Source organism: Phyllostomus discolor, chromosome 4 (assembly GCF_004126475.2).
Source record: "Phyllostomus discolor isolate MPI-MPIP mPhyDis1 chromosome 4, mPhyDis1.pri.v3, whole genome shotgun sequence".
Classification (NCBI taxonomy): Eukaryota; Metazoa; Chordata; class Mammalia; order Chiroptera; family Phyllostomidae; genus Phyllostomus; species Phyllostomus discolor.
This window is the reverse complement of record NC_040906.2, coordinates 104,295,666-104,316,432: the sequence shown is the minus strand read 5'-3', so window position 1 is coordinate 104,316,432 and position 20,767 is coordinate 104,295,666. Positions and strand designations below refer to the sequence as shown.

At 45.6% G+C, this 20,767-nt stretch overlaps 1 protein-coding gene and 1 pseudogene across 1 annotated transcript; one reads left to right on the top strand and one right to left on the bottom strand.

The window, feature by feature from the left end:
* Window positions 1–226: 226 nt before the first annotated feature.
* Window positions 227–718, bottom strand: LOC114494905 (annotated as a pseudogene).
* Window positions 719–7,891: 7,173 nt separating this feature from the next.
* LOC114493871 (patr class I histocompatibility antigen, A-126 alpha chain-like) lies at window positions 7,892–11,221 on the top strand. Its single transcript, XM_028508615.2, has 8 exons — window positions 7,892–8,039; window positions 8,255–8,539; window positions 8,779–9,054; window positions 9,898–10,173; window positions 10,256–10,366; window positions 10,803–10,835; window positions 10,975–11,022; window positions 11,175–11,221. Exons 1-8 carry the CDS (start codon window positions 7,970–7,972, stop codon window positions 11,177–11,179), a joined length of 1,104 nt encoding a protein of 367 aa, XP_028364416.1. The 5' UTR covers window positions 7,892–7,969; the 3' UTR covers window positions 11,180–11,221.
* The last annotated feature ends 9,546 nt before the right edge of the window (window positions 11,222–20,767 follow it).

Genomic DNA, 20,767 nt, shown 5'->3' with positions numbered 1-20,767 from the left:
CCTGTTGGTACCACAGAGGGCTCTGGCTTGGATTGAGGGAGATGCCTGTTGTCAAGATAAGCACTTGCCACATAAGATTTAGGCTCTTTAAATGTCTTTGACCCAAATTTTAGCACCATTATTTTTCCATTTCACTTTCCAGGATTAAAACAGATAGGAACCAGTGTTCAAAGGCAAGTAACACATGCCTTAAACTGGCTGCCATCCTCAATTTCTTCATTCATAAACTTTGCTTAAAAGACAAAAATTCATATTTTTTCCAAAAAAGTAGATTCCTGCTTTCAGTCCCAATAGCTGATCACAAAGACTTCTATTTCTGAATGAAAGAGAGACTCCTTCATCTTCTTGGTCATAGTTGGAATGAGGTTCATGTGGTCATCCACACACTTGGTCACACAACTCTCCAGCTGCCACTCACCTGAACCTATTTACTTCCCACATTTATTGATTCTTTGGCTTTGTCATTGTAATGTATGGTGCATCAGGCCAGATGGTTCTGGAACTTCCCCAGCTTGCTGGTTACCAGAGGCTGGTCTCCAGCCAGAGGTATGTGATGTCATTCAAAGTATTGGTGCTCCTGCTGCACTGATGTTTATCCCCACAATAATCGGCACTGCATGGGAACACGAGGACCTGCATCTTTCAGATTCTTCTCTCTCCAGACCCTTCACCATGGAGTCAACTGCCTTCTGCACCAGAGCTGCTGCAGGTCCACCATGGTGACTCTACGCTGCACTGTACCACACTGCTGCCCATTTGTTAGAAGTGTTTTGATTACTGCTTTCTGCTTTCATTTCATTAATTGTAATCAGTCTGTTCAGATTTTCCGTATTTTCTTGGTTCAGTTTTGGAAAATTGCATGTTTCTAGGAATTTATCAATTTCTTCCAATTTTTGGCATATAGTTGTTCATAGTATATATATTATTTTATCCCCACCAAAGACAATTTTCATTGCTTTTTTAGAGAAAGGAAAAGAGGGAAAGAACTGTCAATATGAGAGAAGCATTGGTTGGTTGCCTCTTGTACACACTGGGAACAGGAATCAAACCCACAACTTAGGTATGTACCCTGACTGGGAATTGAATCCGCATAACCTTTTGGTTACAGGATGATGCTCAAATCAGCTGAGCCACACTGACCAGGGCCATATTTTCTCAGAATGCTTTGTGTTTCTGTGGTTCAGTTGTTACTTGTCTTTTATTTCTGTTTTCATTCATTTGTTTTTTTTCTATTATTTTTCTTGATGTGACTGTTTAAATGTTTATCAATCTTGTTTATATTTATAAAGAACCAGCTCTTGGTTTCATTGAGCTTTAAAAAAAATTTTTAAGACTCTGTTTATTTCTGCTGTGATCTTTATTATTTTCTTTTTTAAAATTTTATTGATTATGCTATTACAGTTGCCCCATTTCCCCCCTTCAGTCCCCTCCACCGTGCACACCCTCTCCCACCCACATTCCCTCCCTTTAGTTCATATCCATGTGCCATACTTGTAAGTTCTTTAGCTTCTACATTTCCCAAAGTATTCTTGCCCTCCCCCTGTCTATTTTCTACCTACCATCTATGCTACTTATTCTGTATACCTTTTTCCCCTCTCTGCTCCTCCCACTGCCCTGTTGCTAACTCTCCATGTGATCTCTATTTCTGTGGTTCTGTTCCTGTTCTAGTTGTTTGCTTAGTTTGTGTTTGTTTTTGTTTTAGGTGTGGTTGTTAATAATTGTGAGTTTGCTGTCCTTTTACTATACATGTTTTTTATCTTCTTTTTCTTAGATAAGTCCCTTTAACATTTCATAAAATAAGGGCTTGGTGATGATGAACTCCTTTAACTTGACCTTATCTGAGAAGCACCTTATCTGCCCTTCCATTCTAAATGAAAGCTCTGCTGGATAGAGCAATCTTGGATATAGGTCCTTGCCTTTCATGAGTTGAAATATTTCTTTCCAGCCTCTTCTTGCCTGCAAGATCTCCTTTGAGAAATAGGCTGACAGTCGGATGGGAACTCCTTTGTAGGTAACTGTATCTCCTTATCTCTTGCTGCTTCTAGGATTCTCTCCTTATCTTTAATCCTAGCTAATGTAATTATAATGTGCCTCGGTGTGTTCCTCCTTGGGTCCAACTTCTTTGGGACTCTCTGAGCTTCCTGGACTTCCTGGAAGTCTATTTCCTTTGCCAGAATGGGGAAGTTCTCCTTTATTGTTTGTTCAAATAACTTTTCCACTTGTTGCTCTTCCTCTTCTCTTTCTGGTACCCCTATGATTTGGATGTTGGAACATTTAAAGATGTCCTGGAGGTTCCTAATCCTCTCCTTTTTTTTTTTTTGAATTCTTGTTTCTTCATTCTTTTCTGTTTGATTGTTTCTTTCATCCTTCTGGTCCTGCCCAGCTTTGTTTTTGCTTCTGCATGCATAAAATATCTTTTCCATCCCTTCACTTTCAGCCTGTGTGTATCTTTAGTTCTGAAATGGGTCTTTTGTTTTGTTTCAAACTTTTAAGCATTACTTTCAAGACTGAAATTTAATGCACTAAAGAAAAATAATCAGATAAAAGAAGCATTTGATTTACAAAATCCAGAAACAATAATTGTAATTTAAGAAAAAATATTTTATTTATGTATTTTTAGACAGAGGGGAAGGGATAGAGAGAGAGAGAAGGAGAGAAACATCTATGTTTGGTTGCCTCTCATGCATCCCCTACTGGAAACCTGGCCCACAACCCAGGTATGTGCCCTGACTGGGAATCAAACTGGTGACCCTTTGGCTTGCAGGCCAACACTCAATCCACTGAGCCACACCAGCCAGGACTAATTTTGGTTTTTATATATATGCAAATTCTTTGATACTCTTCCCTTTCAGAGATGGAGTAATTTTCTCCTCCTGAGAGTAGGCTGGATTTACTCACTTCTAACTGATGAGTAAGGCTGATGTAATGGTATGTGACACTCAGTCTAGGATACAAGATTCATTGCAGCTTCTATCTTGGTTGCTCTCTCTTTGAACACTTGCTCTGGGGGAAGAAGTTACCTAGTCATTCAATGCCTTGTGGAAATGTCCACATGGTTAGGAACTGAGGTCTCCTGGGACTATCCAGGAAGGAAACCAGGCCTCTTCCAATAGCTACGTGGGTAGGCCATGTTTCATGTAAGTCCTCCAGCCCAGTCAGCCTTCTAAGGTGTAGCCCTGACTGACAACTTGACTGCAACCTTGAGAGAGGCCCTGATCTAGAAGCACTTAGGTAAACATCTCTGGGATTTTTGACCCTGGAAGATCAGAAACATTTTGTTGTTGTGACCTGCTAAGTTTTGGTAATTTGTTATGCTACAATACATAATAGTGTCCAAAGAAAGGATGAATTATTGCACTTTAGTTTTCATTTCCTTTAAATTAATTATAAGATATTAAACATGTCATTTGATTTTAAGATTTAAGAATTTCCATGGTTAATAGGCAGGATGCATTTTATTGTCATTCATAACACTCTATTTCTTTGAACTTCAATTTTTAACCATGACCCAAATAAACACTAAAGGAAGAATAGGTTGTGCAAGGTTGATTCTATGATGGCCCATAATAATCACTCTGGTTATTCACCTTCCCAAGTTATTCAAACACTAATGTAGGTGCTCCTTGCAAGTGATTTTGCAGCTATAACTAAGGTCTCAAACCAGTTGACCTGTTTAAGACAAGAGACTACCCAGGGTGGGACTGTCCTAAGCAGGTGAGTCATGATTGGGGTTCCGCCTAAGCAAAGAGATTCCAAGGCTGAGAGTAATTCAGTGTGTTATTTTGTCTACTGAGGGCTTTAAAGACAGAGGACTTCATGGGAAAGAGACTGCTGGTGGGCACTAGGTCTTGGGAGTAGCTCTCCCTCAAACAGGGACCTCAGAACTACAAGTGGAAAAACTAAATTCTGCTAACAATCTCTACATAAGTTTAAAGAAGGATCCTGAACTCAGGATGAAGACACAGCTTTGTGACACCCTGACCAGAGAACCCCTCCACACCATGCCTAGGTTTCTCACTAAGGAACTGTGAGCAAATAAATGGGGGTTGTTTTTCAGCCACTAAGTTGTGGTGATTTTTATATAGTAATAGAAACTAATACATAGGCTCAACTGTGTAGCAAACACACAGCATCTTTTCCACTGGAATAAATTTGTGGAGCAACATGTACAGTAGTTACATGTAATAAAATATTTCCTAACATTTTTAGTGTTTTAATTTTATGTTTTTTATACAATGTAATTAAATTTTAATGCAATCATCATTCATTCATTCAACAATAATTAGTACCTAGAATGTACCAGGAATAGCTTCATGTGCTGGGATATGACTTTGACCTAGACAGCCCAAAGCCCCTATGCTCATGTGTCTTTCATTTTAGATGCTTTATATGAGTGACATGGGAGACACTGGAGTTTTATAAGAAATGACACATCCTGACTCCTCACCAGGATCTCCATTCCCTGTGGGGAGAATCTCCATAGATGGCAGGCGAGGGGGTGACACTAATCAACAATCAAGAGAGGGCAATGGAGACAAAGGGGAGAAAAGGCCTGAGGGGTGAGAGAGACAGAATGGCTGGAGAAGCAGAAAGTGAGTAAAAAAAGTGGAGGTGGAGATTCAAAAGCAGTGGAACTCTCAGATTTAAATATGTTGGTTTGGACTTCCGGCAAGATGGAGGAATAGGTGGATGCACCGTACCTCCTCGCACAACCAAGAATAGAACAACAATAATTTACAGACATAATATCACTCAGAACTGTCAGAGGATTTATCTGAATGGAAGTCGGACAGCCAAGAAGTTGAAGTAGACCCGTACATCCAGACTGTTGGGGACAATGAGCTGGGTGGGCGCGGAGCTGGCGTGGGTCGGCGGCGGCGGCGCGCGGAGGTAGGGGAAAATTTGGCGCAAAATCGGCGCGACAGCCATCTGGAGCGCAAGAACGCAGCGGTGATCCCTGAGTATGCAAGCAGCGGCTGGGGAAACCAGTGGGGCAGCGATTGTGGACCAGGGCAGAGCTCGCAGCCCAGGATCCCAGGGAAGTGTCTGAGCCCAGGAGAACAGAACTGCCGCCATTGTTCCTTCCCGTCCCCACTCCCGCCCCCGCCCCCACATATAACGTCACAATCTAGTGACTGGGGTGCCCAGCCCCGGTGAACACCTAAGGCTCCACCCCCCACCGTAACAAGAGCGACCAGACTGGGGGAAAAAAAAAAAAAGAAGGAGAGACAGGGAAAGGCATAAGACATGTTTCCAGCAGAACAGATTAGTCCCCCAGGACTCATCCTTTTGAGCGACCAAGAAATAGCCAATCTATCAGATGCACAGTTCAAAACACTGGTGATCAGAAAGCTCACGGAATTGGTTGACTTTGGGCGCAATTTAGATGAAAGGATGCAGGTTACCATAAAAGAAATGCAGGAAGATACGCGGAGGAGAGCCAATAGTGAAAGGAAGGAATCTGAGTCTCAAAACAATACAGTGGACCAGAAGGAAGATAGAATCAACCAAGCAGGAAAGCACGATGAAATAAGAATTCAAAAAATCAAGGAAAAGCTTAAGAGCATCCAGGACACCTTTAAACGTTCCAACATCCAAATTATAGGGGTACCAGAAGGGGAGGAGCAACAAGTGGAAAAGTTATTTGAACAAATAATAAAGGAGAACTTCCCCAATCTGGCAAAGGGAACAGTCTTCCAAGAAATCCAAGAAGCTCAGAGAGCCCCAAAGAAGTTGGACCCAAGAAGAAACACACCAAGGCACATCATAATTACATTAGCCAAGGTAAAAACCAAGGAGAGAATCCTAGAAGCAGCAAGAGATAAGGGGACAGTCACCTACAAAGGAGTTCCCATCAGACTGTCAGCTGATTTCTCCAAAGAGACCTTACAGGCAAGAAGGGGCTGGAAAGAAATATTCCAAGTCATGAAAGACAAGGACCTACATCCCAGATTGCTCTATCCAGCAAAGCTCTCATTTAGAATGGAAGGGAAGATAAAGTGCTTTTCAGATAAGGTCAAATTAAAGGAGTTCATCATCACCAAGCCCTTATTTTACGAAATGCTAAAGGGACTTACGTAAGAAAAGAAGATAAAGAAAAGACATGTATAGTAAAAGGACAGCAAACTCACAATTATTAACAACCACACCTAAAGCAAAACCAAAAGAAACTAAGTAAACAATTAGAACAGGAACAGAACCACAGAAATGGAGGGCACATGGAGGGCTAGCAGCAGGGGGGTGGGAGGAGCAGAGAGGGGGAAAAGGTATAGAGAATAAGTAGCATAGAATGTAGGTTGAAAATAGATAGGGGGAGGGCAAGAATAGTATGGGAAATGTAGAAGCTAAAGAACTCACAAGTATGACACATGGACATGAACTAAAGGGGGGGAACGTGGGTGGGAGAGGGGGTACAGGGTGGAGGGGAGTGAAGGGGGAAATGAGACAACTGTAATAGCATAATCAATAAAATATATTTTAAAAAATAAATAAATATGTTGGTTTACAAAGACACTGAAATAAAGGACAGGCTGACAGTGACCACAGAGGAGAGAAGAGGGAATTTCAGGGGACATTGGGAAGGGTTCACAGGAACAAACTTAAAGGACACATGGACAAAAACTAGGGGGAGGGTGGTAATGGGAGGGAAGTGGGGAGGGTTGGGAGTGGGGCTGGATTGGGAGTAAAAGGGAGAAAACTGTATTTGAACAATGATTAAAATAAAATTTAAAAAATTAAGTATGTTGGTTTATAGATCTTTAATAAACGTATCTACAGAGCCTAGCAGGATATTCTTTGCATTTGGTGTTGTGAACCCTGAGAAAGAAGATGCCTGCTAAGATGGCCTCCTGATGGCTAACTGGGCTAAAATTTCAAACAAACAAAACAAAACAAACCCCAGAACAGAGCCTAGCAGCCATTTCTACCCAGGGGCCTCTCAAGCAAACTGCATTTCCGGGAGAGAGGGCTGTTTGAATGGCCTGTCTCTGCACTGATCTCTAAACCAACAGCTGTGGCTCTATTCAGACCAATCAGGACAGTGACTTTTGGACAAATCAACTTGCCAAGTTTGGTGCCTTCATTTGCATGTTGAGGAAACAGTCATCAGGGACCAGAAGCAGGGACTTCTGTCCAAATAAGCCACTTCCCCTGGGCTTTGAGTCTCGTTCTGGCCGGTGCAGCTCAGTTGATTGGAGTGTCCTCACAGTCCTCTGAAAGGTCGCCTTGTTTCATCCCTTTTCAGGGCACATACTCAGGTTGTGCTTTGGATCCCCATTTGGGGTGCACAAGGAAACTAGTTGACGTTTCTCTCTCTCTTCCTCCCTTCCTCTCTCTTTGCACAATGAAAAATTGTCCTCGGGTGAGGATTAAAAAAAAAAAAAAAAAAAAAAAAAAGACTGAGTCTTCCGGGGTGAATTTCACTAGAGCAGAAACCAGCAAACCAGTGTAGACTGGTTTGAAGAGACTGGTCACAGCTGAGCTGTTTTTGCACGCAATCAAGTTTCCTTCACCAGCACCCGAAACAAGGGATTCCTGTTGTCGCTGCAATTGCCGCCAATGCCCACCTGGAAGAGAAGAAAAAAGGGGCTGAACCCAGCCTAGGGTTTCTCGGGCTGGCTTTCTCAGACAGACCCTAGGGCACAACTCCGGGATACAGTGCGATGAAGACTCCCGGAGCAGCGGGAGGAGTCAGGGCAAAGACCCAGGTCCCCGAGCCTGGCTCTCCGGGTCTCAGCCTGCAGGACGAGTCTGGGCGGGGAAGCGCAGTTGTTGGGCAGCACCCAGCTCTCAGCGGTTTCATTTCTGCCTCACAACCTGTGGCGCGTCCTCCGTCCTGGATACTCCTGACGCGGCGCCAAGAGTCGCTCAGAATGGTGTCTGGCTTCCGGAGAACCAATCAGCGTCACCGTCGTCACTGTACCACGCTTCCGCGAACCCAGCAGAACTGGAGAAGCCCCGGACCTCCAGGATGCCGGGCGTGAGGCCCCCAACCGTCCTGCTGCTCTTCGAGGCCCTGGCGCTGACCGGGACCTGGGCTGGTGCGTGCGGAGTCGGGAGGGAAGGGCCTCTGCGGGGGAGGAGCGAGGGGACCCGGAGGCTGGGGCGTTTCCGATGTCCCCAGCCCGGATACCAGACCCCATCCTACTCACGCCCCTCGCGACCCTGACCCCTCTACTTCAGACCCGAGGGTTTCGCGGGCGGGGGGCCGGCGCCGCGAGGAGGGTCACGGGTCTCAGCCCCTCCCCGCCCGCAGGTCTGCACTCCCTGAGGTATTTCTACACCGCCATGTCCCGGCCCGGCCGCGGGGTGCCCCGCTTCGTCGCTGTCGGCTACGTGGACGGCACGCAGTTCGTGCGGTTCGACAGCGACGCCGCGAACCCCAGGATGGAGCCGCGGGCGCCGTGGATGGAGGGGCCGTGGGTGGAGCAGGAGGACCCGCAGTACTGGGACACGGAGACGGGGAATGTTAAGGAAACCGCACAGAATTTCCGAGTGAACCTGAACAAACTGCGCTCTCACTACAACCAGAGCGAGGAAGGTGAGCACGCGGGTCCGAGTCCGGTGACAACCCCCCATCCCCACGGACGGGCCACGATCGCCCCGACCTTTACTCCAAGGCTGCGGGACTTGCCCGGCCCCCGCCCGGGAGGAGCCCGAGGGGACTTGGACCGGGTTTCATTTTCAGTTCAGGTTTGATCCCCGCGGGACCGGGCAGGGGCGGGGCTGACCTCGGGGCGGGGCCAAGCCTGTAAGACTAACCTCGGGGGGCGGGGCCAGAGCCTCACACGTTCCAGTGGACCTACGGCTGCGAGGTGCGGTCAGACGGCACCTTCCACCGCGGTATTGACCAGTTCGCGTACGACGGCGCTGACTATATCGCTTTGAACGAGGACCTGAGCTCTTGGACCGCGGCTGACATGTCGGCTCAGATCTCCCGGCGCATATATGAAGCTGTGCATGAGGCGGAGATCCAGAGGAACTATCTGGAGAGGGAGTGCGTAAAGTGGCTCCTCAGATACTTAGAAAAAGGGAAGGAGACTCTGGAGCGCTCAGGTACCTGGGGCAGAGGGCCTCTCTCCTCTCCCCTGGGGCTGGGCGTCTACTAAGAGGAGAGAGGAAATGGGATCATACTAGAATAAGACCCTCCTGTGGGTGGGGAGACTGAAGATCCAGTACCAGAGAGTGACTCCCACCCCTTTCTCAGGGACAGTTAGGGGTACAGTACAGTCTCTGGGGATGGAGGGGGAGACCAACCCTGCAATAACCGATCAGCGCATACCTTAGACCAGGGGTGTCAAACTCATTTTCGTCGGGGTGGGTGGGGGGTGGGTACCACATCAGCCTCCAAGTTGCCTTCAAAGGGCTGAATGTAATTTTAGAACTGTATAAATGAAACTGCTCCTTAATTAGGGGCAGGGAACCTGGCGCTGCCGCAGGGTAGAAACAAGGTGCCGGACAGGATAAAACAAGATGGAGGGCCGGATTCTGCCTGGGAGCCTTGTGTTTGCCACCTGTGCCTTAAACCCTGGCAGTGGGTGTGGGGCCCATGGAGAACTAACTTTCTCTCAGACCTTGTTTGCTGCCTCACGCCCACTCTGTCTGAGGTGTGACCCTGGATTTTCTGAGTCCTTTGGTCTCCACGGAGGTCTGAACCAGAAATCAATGACCTCCCCTCAGAGGCCTGCCTCTTACCCTCGGCTGTGTCATTCTGATTCTAGAACTTTCCAAACACTAGGGGATCATCCTAGATGCCTTATGTCCAGGCTGGTGTCTGGGTTTTGTGTTCCCTCCCCTCACTCCAGTTGTCGTGTCCATTCTCAGGATAGTCACATGAGTGCTGCTGGAGTAGCCCATGATGGGTGAAAAATTCCTGAATTTTCTGACCCTTCTCCTCAGACCCTCCAGAGGCACAAGTGACCCGCCACCCCACTTCTGAGCAGGAGGCCACCCTGAGGTGCTGGGCGCAGGGCTTCTACCCTGAGGACATCACCCTGACCTGGCGGCGGGACGGGGAGGACCTGACCCAGGACACGGAGCTGGTGGAGACCAGGCCCGCGGGGGACGGGACTTTCCAGACGTGGGCGGCAGTGGTGGTGCCGCATGGGGAGGAGCGGAGATACACGTGCCATGTGCGGCACGAGGGGCTGCGGGAGCCCTTGATACTGCGATGGGGTGAGGAGGGGCCTCCGGAGACTTCAGCGGGGTTGGGGTGGGACCTGGGGGGCAAGGCCCTCACCTTCCTGTCCCTTTGCAGAGCCGCCTCTTCAGACCACCACCATCATCATCATCATGGGCATCGTCAGTGGTCTGGTCTCGCTTGGAGCTGTGGCCGCTGCAGCTGTGATGTGGGGGAGGAGGTGCTCAGGTAGGGGCAGGTGGGGTCTGAGTTTCTAATCCCACTGCAGGTATTAAGCCCAGGTAGAAGTGTGTCCCACTTCATTAATGAGAAGCACCATCTACATACGTGTACTTGCCCAGTCTGGGGCCCTATTTGCTAACATATACTGTTTAGTCAGGCACGTGTGAAAATGAAAGACAAATTTATCATCTTAATGAATCCGGTGATGGGGACCTGGTTCCCAGCAGTCACAGGTCAGAAGGGAGGTCCCTGCTGAGGACAGACCTGCAGGAGGTCAGTTGGTCCCATTCCTGCACATGAACTTCCCTCAGGTTTCCCGATTCTGCCCTGGGTCTGTAGTCAGAGTTCTGGAAACTTCCCCAGGGTCCAGGACTAGGGCTCCTGTAGGACCTCAGGGCCCTGCCTCCTCCCTGGTGTCTCACAGGATGTTTTCTTCCCACAGGTGGAAAAGGAAAGAGCTGTGCTCAGGCTGCCAGTGAGTATGAAAGGGGGACCCCTGAGACCCTGTGTAAGCGCAGACTGGAGCCCATGGGGGGCCTCCCTCTCCCCCAGTAGTTTCTCCTTTAGTCTCCTCTCCTGGGGCTCTGACCGCATCCTGTTTTGTGCCACCCCAGGCAGTGACAGTGACCAGGGCTCAGATGTGTCTCTCACAGCTTGGAAAGGTGAGTCCCTGATGTAGGGAGGGGTTGGGGAAGAGGGGTGGAACTGGGTAATGGGGATTCTCTGGGACATTTTGCGCATGAGGTAGACATTTGAAAATGTTACCACTTAAAGCAACTGACTTAAATTTGTTCATGGTTATTTTTTTCTATAGCATGAGACAGCTGCCCTGTCGGGGAATGAGTGATGGAAGGTTCCTCACAAGCATATACCCGCCAGCCCCTCTTTGTGACTTCAGGGACATCTCACTTCTCTTTCTCCAAAGAGCATCTGAACGTCTGTGCTCCCATCAGCATCATGTGAGGAGACATTCACAGTCACGTCCTACAGGCCCTGCACAGCCTGGTCCAAATGACACTAAGTGTCATGTGTGCTGAGAGAAGGGGCATTGGCTAAAGGAGTGCCCTAATTGAAATCAGCCACTTCAAATGCCCTGTTTCAAATGAAAGACTATGGGCCATCAGGCAGTCCTTTGTGTTGCGTGGGTCACCGGCCCACAGTGATCACGGAACGCTGTGGATGGCTCGCTGAAAAACGAGTGAGAAAAAACACATGCACAGAGACAAACTAGTTTCTGTGGGGAAGTAGGGACGAAATGGCCACCCCCCCTAGTGGGGAGCACGCCGATTTACCATCCATACCTGCTTCTATTGGGCTCATTTTGCATAATAATTCAGGTAAAGTACAGGACTCATTAGGGGGAAGTAAGGAACTATAGAAAACAAGGAACTGCTGGTCTATTTTGAGTCGGGGTTAAAGAGCTGTAAGACTTTGAGGAACAAACTAACTTCCTCCTTGGACCCCTCTCATTCAACTGAGAGCATTCTAAACAAAGAAGGTTTCACAGTAATTTACATATTCTTTCTTAGGCCTGATCACCCAGGGAATCCGCTCTTTTCAGCACAGAGCTGCACCACCCTGTCATTGTTTCAGGCTTAGGTGGAGCAAGGGAACTAAGGCAACCAAGAGGTAAGGAGATTTTCTCCCAGACAGGAGAACTCAGGCTATGTCAAAGCCGAGGAGTGAGGGTCCATCACCCCCTTTTGCTGCAGCCCCCCAAGTCCTTTTTTGGGGGGCCTCCCAAAGTAATCATGCCCGTCTTAGGTCGTTCCCCCCATGGGGAATCTTACCCGTCTTTGGCTAACCGACCAAGGTTTTTGGGGTTCAGTTATGAATAAAGCAGCAGAAGCAGCATTCCTGCCAGGGAGATAAGCTTTTGTCTCCTTGCTGGCTTACGATTCCAAGGGCGTTCCCTTAGCCTTAGCCTAGGTGGGCATTTCAGCTTCTGATACCAGTCAGGGCAGTTCCCAACACCTTTGTGCCTGGGATCCTAGGGTCCCTGGGCCTGAGGCCATGGCCACCTTCCAGATGGAAACTCAGGACTGAAGCTGCCCGGCCCAGTCGGCCCCATCTCAAAAGGTCACCAGTACTGGACTGGAACCCAGGATATGCTTGGATATGGCATGTAGGACAGTAACTTTTTAACTATACAAAAGGGCCACCTACTCCATACTTCCTTCCTTCTCCAGACCCCCTTTTCTCCCAAACTTGCACTGTCCTGGGAGTACTAGGAAAGACCACCAATAGGAACTTCACCCTTCCTTTGAGTTGCCTCTGAGGCAGGTAACTTCACTCACTCTTTTCTCATAAGCCCCAGAGTGCCTGACCCCTCTACCCAGAAGAGGTTTCCTTCAATTAAAGTGAATGTATGTAGTGTTTGCCAGTAGAGAAACCTATGTTTGTAAAGGTCATGAAAAAGGTCATTCATAAAAGTCAACCAAAGGAATGCTGGTTGCTTGTGTTTTGTCTATCATTGGAAGTTGAGGTGTGTAAGGATTGACAGTGCAAATTCAGTTGCTAACAATAAGGCATGAAAATGCAATTTTGAAGGATTGTGTATATTGCAGAGGGTCTGTGGGCAACAAATTTAAAATGTTACAAAAAGCAAATTCCTATGTTAATTGCATTATATTCTAATCTATAACCATATCATTTTAAGTGTTTCTTCATTTAAGGGCACTGTTACTAATGCATTTGCAAAATGTTACATCCTCTGACTTATTCTAAAGGTAAAGCTTCAAATCATACCTTTAAACATGACAAGGATTTATAGGACTCTAAGGAGTAACTACCTGAATTGGTGTTCCATCCAGTGTCTCACATCCTGGCACTGGAAGCCTCATAATGGGCCATTAGCTGTACTGACAGGAACCACAACCCGAGACCTACACTGGTGAACCCATCAGGGACCTCAAACTCCTCTTTAAGAAATAAAAACCTGTTACAGAGAAGTGACATAATAACTGAACCTTAATGCAGTCATCTTTCCCATTTTTCTAACACTCTTTCTACCAATCTGTTAGCATGCTCGGCCTGCTCCCAAGAAAGGGAATTCACTGTCCCCATTGGATTTAACCCTTATCAAATAAAATACCAAGTCCTCCATCCCACTAATCTTGCCAAATTTGTCACCTCTAGGATGTAGCAATCATTATCGATGCCTAGGACCTCAGGCTCTGGATACTAATCATGGGCTGGTGGATGGACGCTTCCCTCCACTGCCTCCAACCAAAAGTTAGCAAGCAGACAGAACCCAAAGAACTCTCAATGTTCCTTTTACAACAGGAAGCAACCAGAGCAGTTGTCACCCCCAGATCCCTAAAGATTTCAGTTCTCAATGCTTGAGTAGGGAATGTTAGGTAGCATAGACAGCAAACAAAGGTGGCCAGGAGGAGGACGGATATACATTCCACACACTGACTCAGCAGTCCTTGGAATTCTATGATATTCTATTATCTGGGAAAGAAAGCCTTTGAGACTGTGCTTTCATGCCAAGGCCCAAAAGGCCCAAATACCTTTGGGTAAACACACCCCTATCCTGGAAAGCTAGCACCACCTTTACCAGTCAATCAATATGTAACTTCTTCACCCTCCCCCATCCCACCAACTATGTAAGTCCTCAGAACAAAGTCTCTTGCTCTTGCCACCCCTGTCCTTGCCTTTCTCCCCTACCTCAGCAAGGCCCTTGCCTGTTCTCTTCCATGAGAACATATCACCAATAAACCCTGTTTGCATGATAATAGACTTGCTACTTTGTAATTCTTTATCGGTGAGAAAAATCGAGTTTCTGGGAGTTTCTCCTTTAACATTTTGATTGTAATGTATAAAATAAGGCACAAAACTGCCATTTTCTGGAGCATTTTCTCAACATGTTGAAATTTTTGTTAGAAATGCATGAGAGATAGAGACAGGAGGAGCCGGATGATCTGATCCAAGTGCATTTATTTAATGCTATGCTTATAGGCAGGCTAAGTCTGCACAGACTGCAGCCCTAGGGGGAGGCCACAATGTTTTTTATTTTTTAAGATTTTATTTATTTTTAGAGAGAGGAGAAGGGAGGGAGAAAGAGAGGGAAACATGAATGTGTGGTTGCCTCTTGCGTGCCCCTTATTGGGGACCTGGCTTGCAACCCAAGCATGTGCTCTGACTGGGAATTGAGCTGGTGACTCCTTGGTTCACAGGCCAGTGCTCAGTCCACTGAGTCACACCAGTCAGGGCAAGAATGAATTTTTTAAATGAAAAAGTCAGGGATTGTGGGGTCATTGGGGAGGGGTTAATCCTGTTGTTTTGGGCGGTTGCCTCAGGGTTTCAGGATGTGTGTTGGGACAATGAGTTAGGTAGAGGGCTGGGTTGTTCCCAGGTACAGGAAGGTCAGTCTGACCACCAGCCATTATGGCTGGCTCAGATGTCTGTTCTGGGAGGCGGGAAAGAGTTTTGCTTAAGCCACAGGCTATCGAGTGAGTCGGGATAGCTGAGTCATGCGCAGTCCAGGGGGTTGGAAAACTGGCCTCACTGAGTCATGAGCAGCCTGGCAGGTTGGGAAACTGGACTGCCCTTTTCACTTTTCTTCCTGGCAATTGTCAGTTTGGCTCAAATCAACTCATAAAATTACTTACAGGTTTGTATGTTTCTTATGCTGACACTCCACATGGACTCTTGAGAGTGCTGTAGTGTTTTGTGTTAAGCTTATTCTTTGGTGTACTCAGTGGTAACCAACACGCCTGGTTTTGATGGGGGAACTCAAGAGTAGGAAAATTTTGGTTTTAGATAATAACTAATAAGCTTAGTAATCAATGCATGTAAAAGCTATTGTTCCAGGAACTGAAAGTGTTACCCACTCTGACTCCAGACCACAAGCAGTTCCACCTTTGTGCCCCAGGACTGCAAACAATCAAGATGGTATCTGAGCCATCGTCCTCCAAGGTGAGATGTCTATCACCCAGGACACAGGTAAAGAATCACCAGTCAACAGATGAAAGAATGCTGCAGCTTTTTATCTAATTAACCTTTTCCCTGAATTATAGACCTCTTACTTACACTTTTCTTCTCTTATAAAAGTGGTCAGTCTGAAATGGAATGTAAGATGGTCTGTGAGGGTACAAACCCTCCATCTTCTCAGATCGCCGGCCATCTGAATAAAGCGCCGATAAAGATTCAATCCCTGTCTCTGCTTATTGGTTCTGGTGGTGACAGGCAGCACGAATGCCAACTTTTCTGGTTTTGTGAGGACTCCTCTGAGGCTGGGCTGAACGGCCAACAATGTGGAGCAGCGGTGGGTTTTCCCTGGGTCCATCAGCTTTGGAAGTAGTATTACTGGAAGCTCAGTTCTTCTTGCTGATGCATAAAGAGAGGGAGAAACATCAATGTGCAAGAGATAACATTGATTGGTTACCTCATGCATGCTTGTAACTGGGGACCTGGCCTGCAACCCAGGCATGTGCCCTGACTGCAAATCGAACTGGTGACCTGTCTGTTTGCAGGCTGGCACTCAATCCACTGAGTCACCCCAGCCATGGCAAGTTTTGAGACTTTTATCTCTTTCTTGCAGGTGGGAATCTTAGGAGAAGTCTCAGGGGAGGGTTTCAGCAGCATATTCATCAGTTCTCCAGCTGTGCCCTTTCAGGGTCGTGGTCTCTTCTAATTGGTCAGCACCAGGGCAGAGGGACTTTAGTCATAGCAGTTGGTTCTGGTGTCGCCCACCTGGTTTTGCTGCTTTTCTGGGACTGGAACTGAAACGCTTGAGGTGTAGATATTGTCTCTGGGGAGGTGACCTGTGTGGGTGTCAGGTGCATGGCCATTGTGCTCAGCCGTCTATCTCAGTTTCACTATTCCACTTGCCAAGGAGTTTCCCCAGCTTCTTACTGTCTTGTCTCAGGAGTTGTTGGCTGTTTCTGATTTGCAATCTGTTTTACCAGGAATTCCAAGGAAGTTTAATGGTTTGTCTTGCACTCTAAAATAAGAATGATTTTTTTAAAACTTTAAAATTAAAAAATAAAAGATTGCTGGACACTGGGGACAAAAGGATGTGCATTTTATAAGCATGACATAATTGGACTATGTTCAAGCATGTTAAATCTTCCACAGCAGTGCAAACAGGGTGGATAAAAAGCTAATATCTTTTCAGTATAATTTTTTAAAAGATTTTACTTATTTATTCTTAGTTAGAGGGGAAGGGAAGGAGAAAAGTGTTGACCGGTTGCCTCTCACATGAACGCTGACTGGGGACCAGGCCTGCCCTAATGGAGAATTGAACCTGTGACCTTTGGCTTTGTAGGATGATGCCCAACAACTGAGCTACACCAGTCAGGGTCAATTATATCTTTTCTTGAAAGGAAACAACAAAAACAACTTCCTGTGATTTGTTTGGGATCACTCAGGTAATCCAGGATGACCTCCCTATTTTAAGACCCTAAACCCTAATTCATCACCAAAGACCCTTTTGCCATGTAAGGCATCCTCTTCACAGGGTCCAAGGATTTGGGCTGGACATCTTGTTCTGCTCCATTTGTTTTGATGGTCAAAGAGCAATGTGGGTTCACATAGGGAACAGACAGCAAACCAAGGCTTGATATTCTCCACCAGTGGTCTCAACTCTCCTCACATTAGAAGAATCCAGAAGGCTTTTTAAAGAGACTGATATCAGTGCCACCCAGGGATTCTAATTTACTTTTATGTTGAGTGGAAAGCAGGAATTGCAAGTTTTTAGAAGCTTCTAATCCGCTCTACGCTGTATCCCTAACCCTTCTAGGAGTGTTTGGTTCTGGGAGATGTGGGCTTTTTGCCTTTTTAAAATTTATTTACAGTGGACATGTAACATTGTATTCATTTTACATATAAGACATAATGATTTGATATATCATTATATCAAATAACCAGAGTAAGTTTAGTTAATATCTACCACCACACATAGTCGGAATTTTTTCCATGTGATGAGAACTTTTAATATCTATTTTCTTAGTAACTTTCAAATATGCAATACAGTATTATTAATTATAGTCACCCTGCTGTACATCACATCTCCAGGACTTATCTTGTTACTAGAAGTTTGTACTTTTTGACTATCTCCATTCATTCCCCTGACACTGACCTGTGGCAACCACCAGCCTCTTCTCTGTATCTGTGTTTTTTTTAAAGATTCTACATACAAATGAGATTATACAATGTTGCCTTTCACTGCCTGACTTCTTTCTTTCTTCTTCTATAAGTATATTTTATTGATTATGCTATTACAGTTTTCCCATTTTCCCCCTTTATCCCCTTTCTGCCCTGACCCCCCAACCCTCCAGCATTTCCCCCGCCCCACTTAGTTCATATCCATGGGTCGTACATATAAGTTGTTTGAGTTCTCTGTTTCCTGTACAATTTTTGACCTCTCCCCATCTATTTTATGCCTACCAATTATGCTTCTTCTTCCCTGTACCTTTCCCTCCTATTTCTTTCTTCCCCCTCCCCACTGAAAACCCTCCATGTGATCTCCATTTCTCTGATTCAGTTCCTGTTCCAGTTGTTTGCTTAGTTCTTGTTTTCATTGTTTTTCTTCTTTTTTTTTTAGGTTCAGTTATTGATAGTTATTATAAGTTTGTTGTCATTTTACTGTTCATATTTTTTATCTTCTTTTTCTCAGATAAGTGCCTTTAACATTTCATATAATAAGGGCTTGGTGATGATGAACTCCTTTAACTTGACCTTATCTGAGAAGCACTTTATCTGTCCTTCCATTCTACATGATAGCTTTGCTGGATAGAGTAATCTTGGATGTAGGTCCTTGCCTTTCATGACTTCAAATACTTCTTTCCAGCCCCTTCTTGCCTGCAAGATTTCTTTTGAGGAATCAACTGATAGTCTTATGGGAACTCCTTTGTAGGTAACTGTCTCCTTTTCTCTTGCTGCTTTTAAGATTCTCTCTTTGTCTTTAATCTTGGGTATCTAAATGATGATGTGCCTTGGTGTCTTCCTCCTTGGGTCCAACATCTTTGGGACTCTCTGAGCTTCCTGGACTTCCTGGAAGTCTATTTCCTTCACCAGCTTGGGGAAGTTTTCCTTCATTACTTGTTCAAATAAGTTTTCAATTTCTTGCTGTTTTTCTTCTCCTTCTGGCACCCCTATAATTTGGATATTGGAACATTTAAAGTTGTCCCAGAGGTTCCTAAATCTCTCTTCATTTTTTAAAAATCTTATTTCTTCATTCTGTTCCAGTTGGATGTTTATTTCTTCCTTTTGTTCCAAATCATTGCTTTGACTCCTGGTTTCCTTCTTGTCACTGTTGGTTCCCTGAATATTTTGCTTTATTTTATTTTGGGTATCTTTCATTTGTTCTTTCATTTTTCGACCAAGCTCAATCAGTTATGTGAGCATTTTGATTACCAAGGCTTTAAATTCTCCATCAGAAAGGTTGGCTATCTCCTCATCACTTAGCTCTCTTTCTGAAGTTTTGCTCTGTTCTTTCATTTGAACCCTATTTCTTTGTCTTGGCATACCTTTTAAGTTATAAGGGGCAGGTCCTCAGGTATTCGCCCTTGTACTGAAGCTCTTCTTGCTTCCTTCTCGCGCTGCCTGTGGGGGAGGGGCCAGAGAGGGAACAAAGCAGCTCTCCTGTTCGTCTCTAGCCCCACTTTCTGATGTACTCTCGTGCAAGATTGGGAGTTTCTCCCACTGCAGCAACTGCCATAGTCCACAGTCAGCTCTGAGTCTCAGTTTCCTGTTCAGTCAGCCCCACACATGGTCTACCACCTCGCCACAGGTTCTCTCTGTCTTCCACCTGACCAGTCTGGTTGTTCTGTTTGACTATTTCTTTTATTCCTTGATTGTCAGAGTTCCATGCAGTTTGATTTTCTGGCACTCCTGGTTGTTTATTGATTTTAGATTAGTCGTTATCCTCCTTTTGGTTGTGCGAGGAAGTGAAGGATTTCTACCTAGCCTCCATCTTGGTTGGACTATCTAACTTATTTCGCTTAGCATAATGCCCTCAAGGTTCATCGATGTTGATGCAAATGGCAGGATTCCTTTTTTATGGCTGAATAACATTCCATTGTGTGTGTGTGTGTGTGTGCACCATATCTATGTCAATTTATCCATTAATGGACAATTAGGTTGTTTTGATAGCTATTATAAATAATGCTGCAATAAACTCGAAGGTGCATATATCTTTTTTTTTAATCCTTACCCAAGCACATGCTCATTGATTTTAGAAAGAGGGGAAGGGAGGGATTAACAAAGGAGGGCAACATTGATGTGAGAGTTTAGGGGACTGGTTTGTTTCAGTCTGGCAAATGTGACTCAGCTCTGTATGGAAAACCTACAGAAGCGAAGTGGTGAGCAGGAGCCAGAGCTTCAAACTGAGTTTTCCCATGGGAATCAGACTTAGAAAATATGTACAGACTGTTATGGCTTGCTCTTGCTAAAACTCCATCACCCTGGTCTCAAACAACAAATGTGTATTGTCTATCTTCAAGGTAATTTCCAAAGTCTGTGTGAATTCTCCCAAGGACAGAGTTAATCAGCTCACTGCCATTCCCCTCTGCATGTTATTTTAATTTCCTTGAATGTGCCTAAAATGTAGACAATAGTATTCTGTGTAATAGATAATAAATCTTTCTTTGATATAAGACCTGAGAAAAACAATAAAAGCCTGTCTAGGCAAGGGTCAGGGCATTCTCCTCTTGAGGAGTGGCCAAGGCATTCATAGGCACTCTCCCCTTGAGAGAGTAGCTGTGCCGTCCCCTTTTTCTCCACAGGATTGCTGTAGCCTGTGCATTTATTCTCGTCTTCAGTCACAACAGGCGGACTCTGCTGGCTAGAGTCCGCCACATGAGAGAGAAATGTGGATCGGTTGCTTCCTGTACATGCCCGAACCTGTGTGCCTCAATCAGGGACTGAACTTGCAACTCAGGCATGTGCCCTGAAGTGGGGATCAGACCTGCAACCTTTGTCACAGGACCGCGCACCAACCAACTGAGCAACACTGCCCAAGGCTGAAGGTTCATATATTTTTTTGAATTAGTGTTTTTGTTTCCTTCAGATAAATACCCAAACGTGGAATTGCTGGATCATACGGCACTTCTATTTTTAATTCATTCAGGAACCACCATACTGTTCCCCACTGTGGCTGCATGAATTTACATTCCACCCAACAGTACACCAGGATTCCTTTTTCTCTACATCCTTGCCAACTTTGTTGCTCTCTCTTTTTTTTTTTTAATGGTAACCATTCTAACAGGTATGAAGTGAAATTTTGTAGTTTTGCTTTGCATTTCCTTGATGATTAGTGATGTTGAGCATCTTTTTATGTATCTATTGATAATCTGTATTACTTCCTTGGAAATATGTTACTTGGTGCCCCTGCACTTGGCCCACTACCAGAGGAGCACCTACAGCGAGGAGTGCAGGCAGCACACCCTGTGATTGTAA

Excerpts from the sequence above, each read along its gene's own strand:
- LOC114493871 (XM_028508615.2), top strand. The coding sequence starts at position 7,970 with ATGCCGGGCGTGAGGCCCCCAACCGTCCTGCTGCTCTTCGAGGCCCTG. Across the intron at positions 8,040-8,254 it reads GCTGACCGGGACCTGGGCTG|GTCTGCACTCCCTGAGGTAT; the intron begins GTGCGTGCGGAG and ends CCCCGCCCGCAG. Across the intron at positions 9,055-9,897 it reads GGAGACTCTGGAGCGCTCAG|ACCCTCCAGAGGCACAAGTG; the intron begins GTACCTGGGGCA and ends CCTTCTCCTCAG.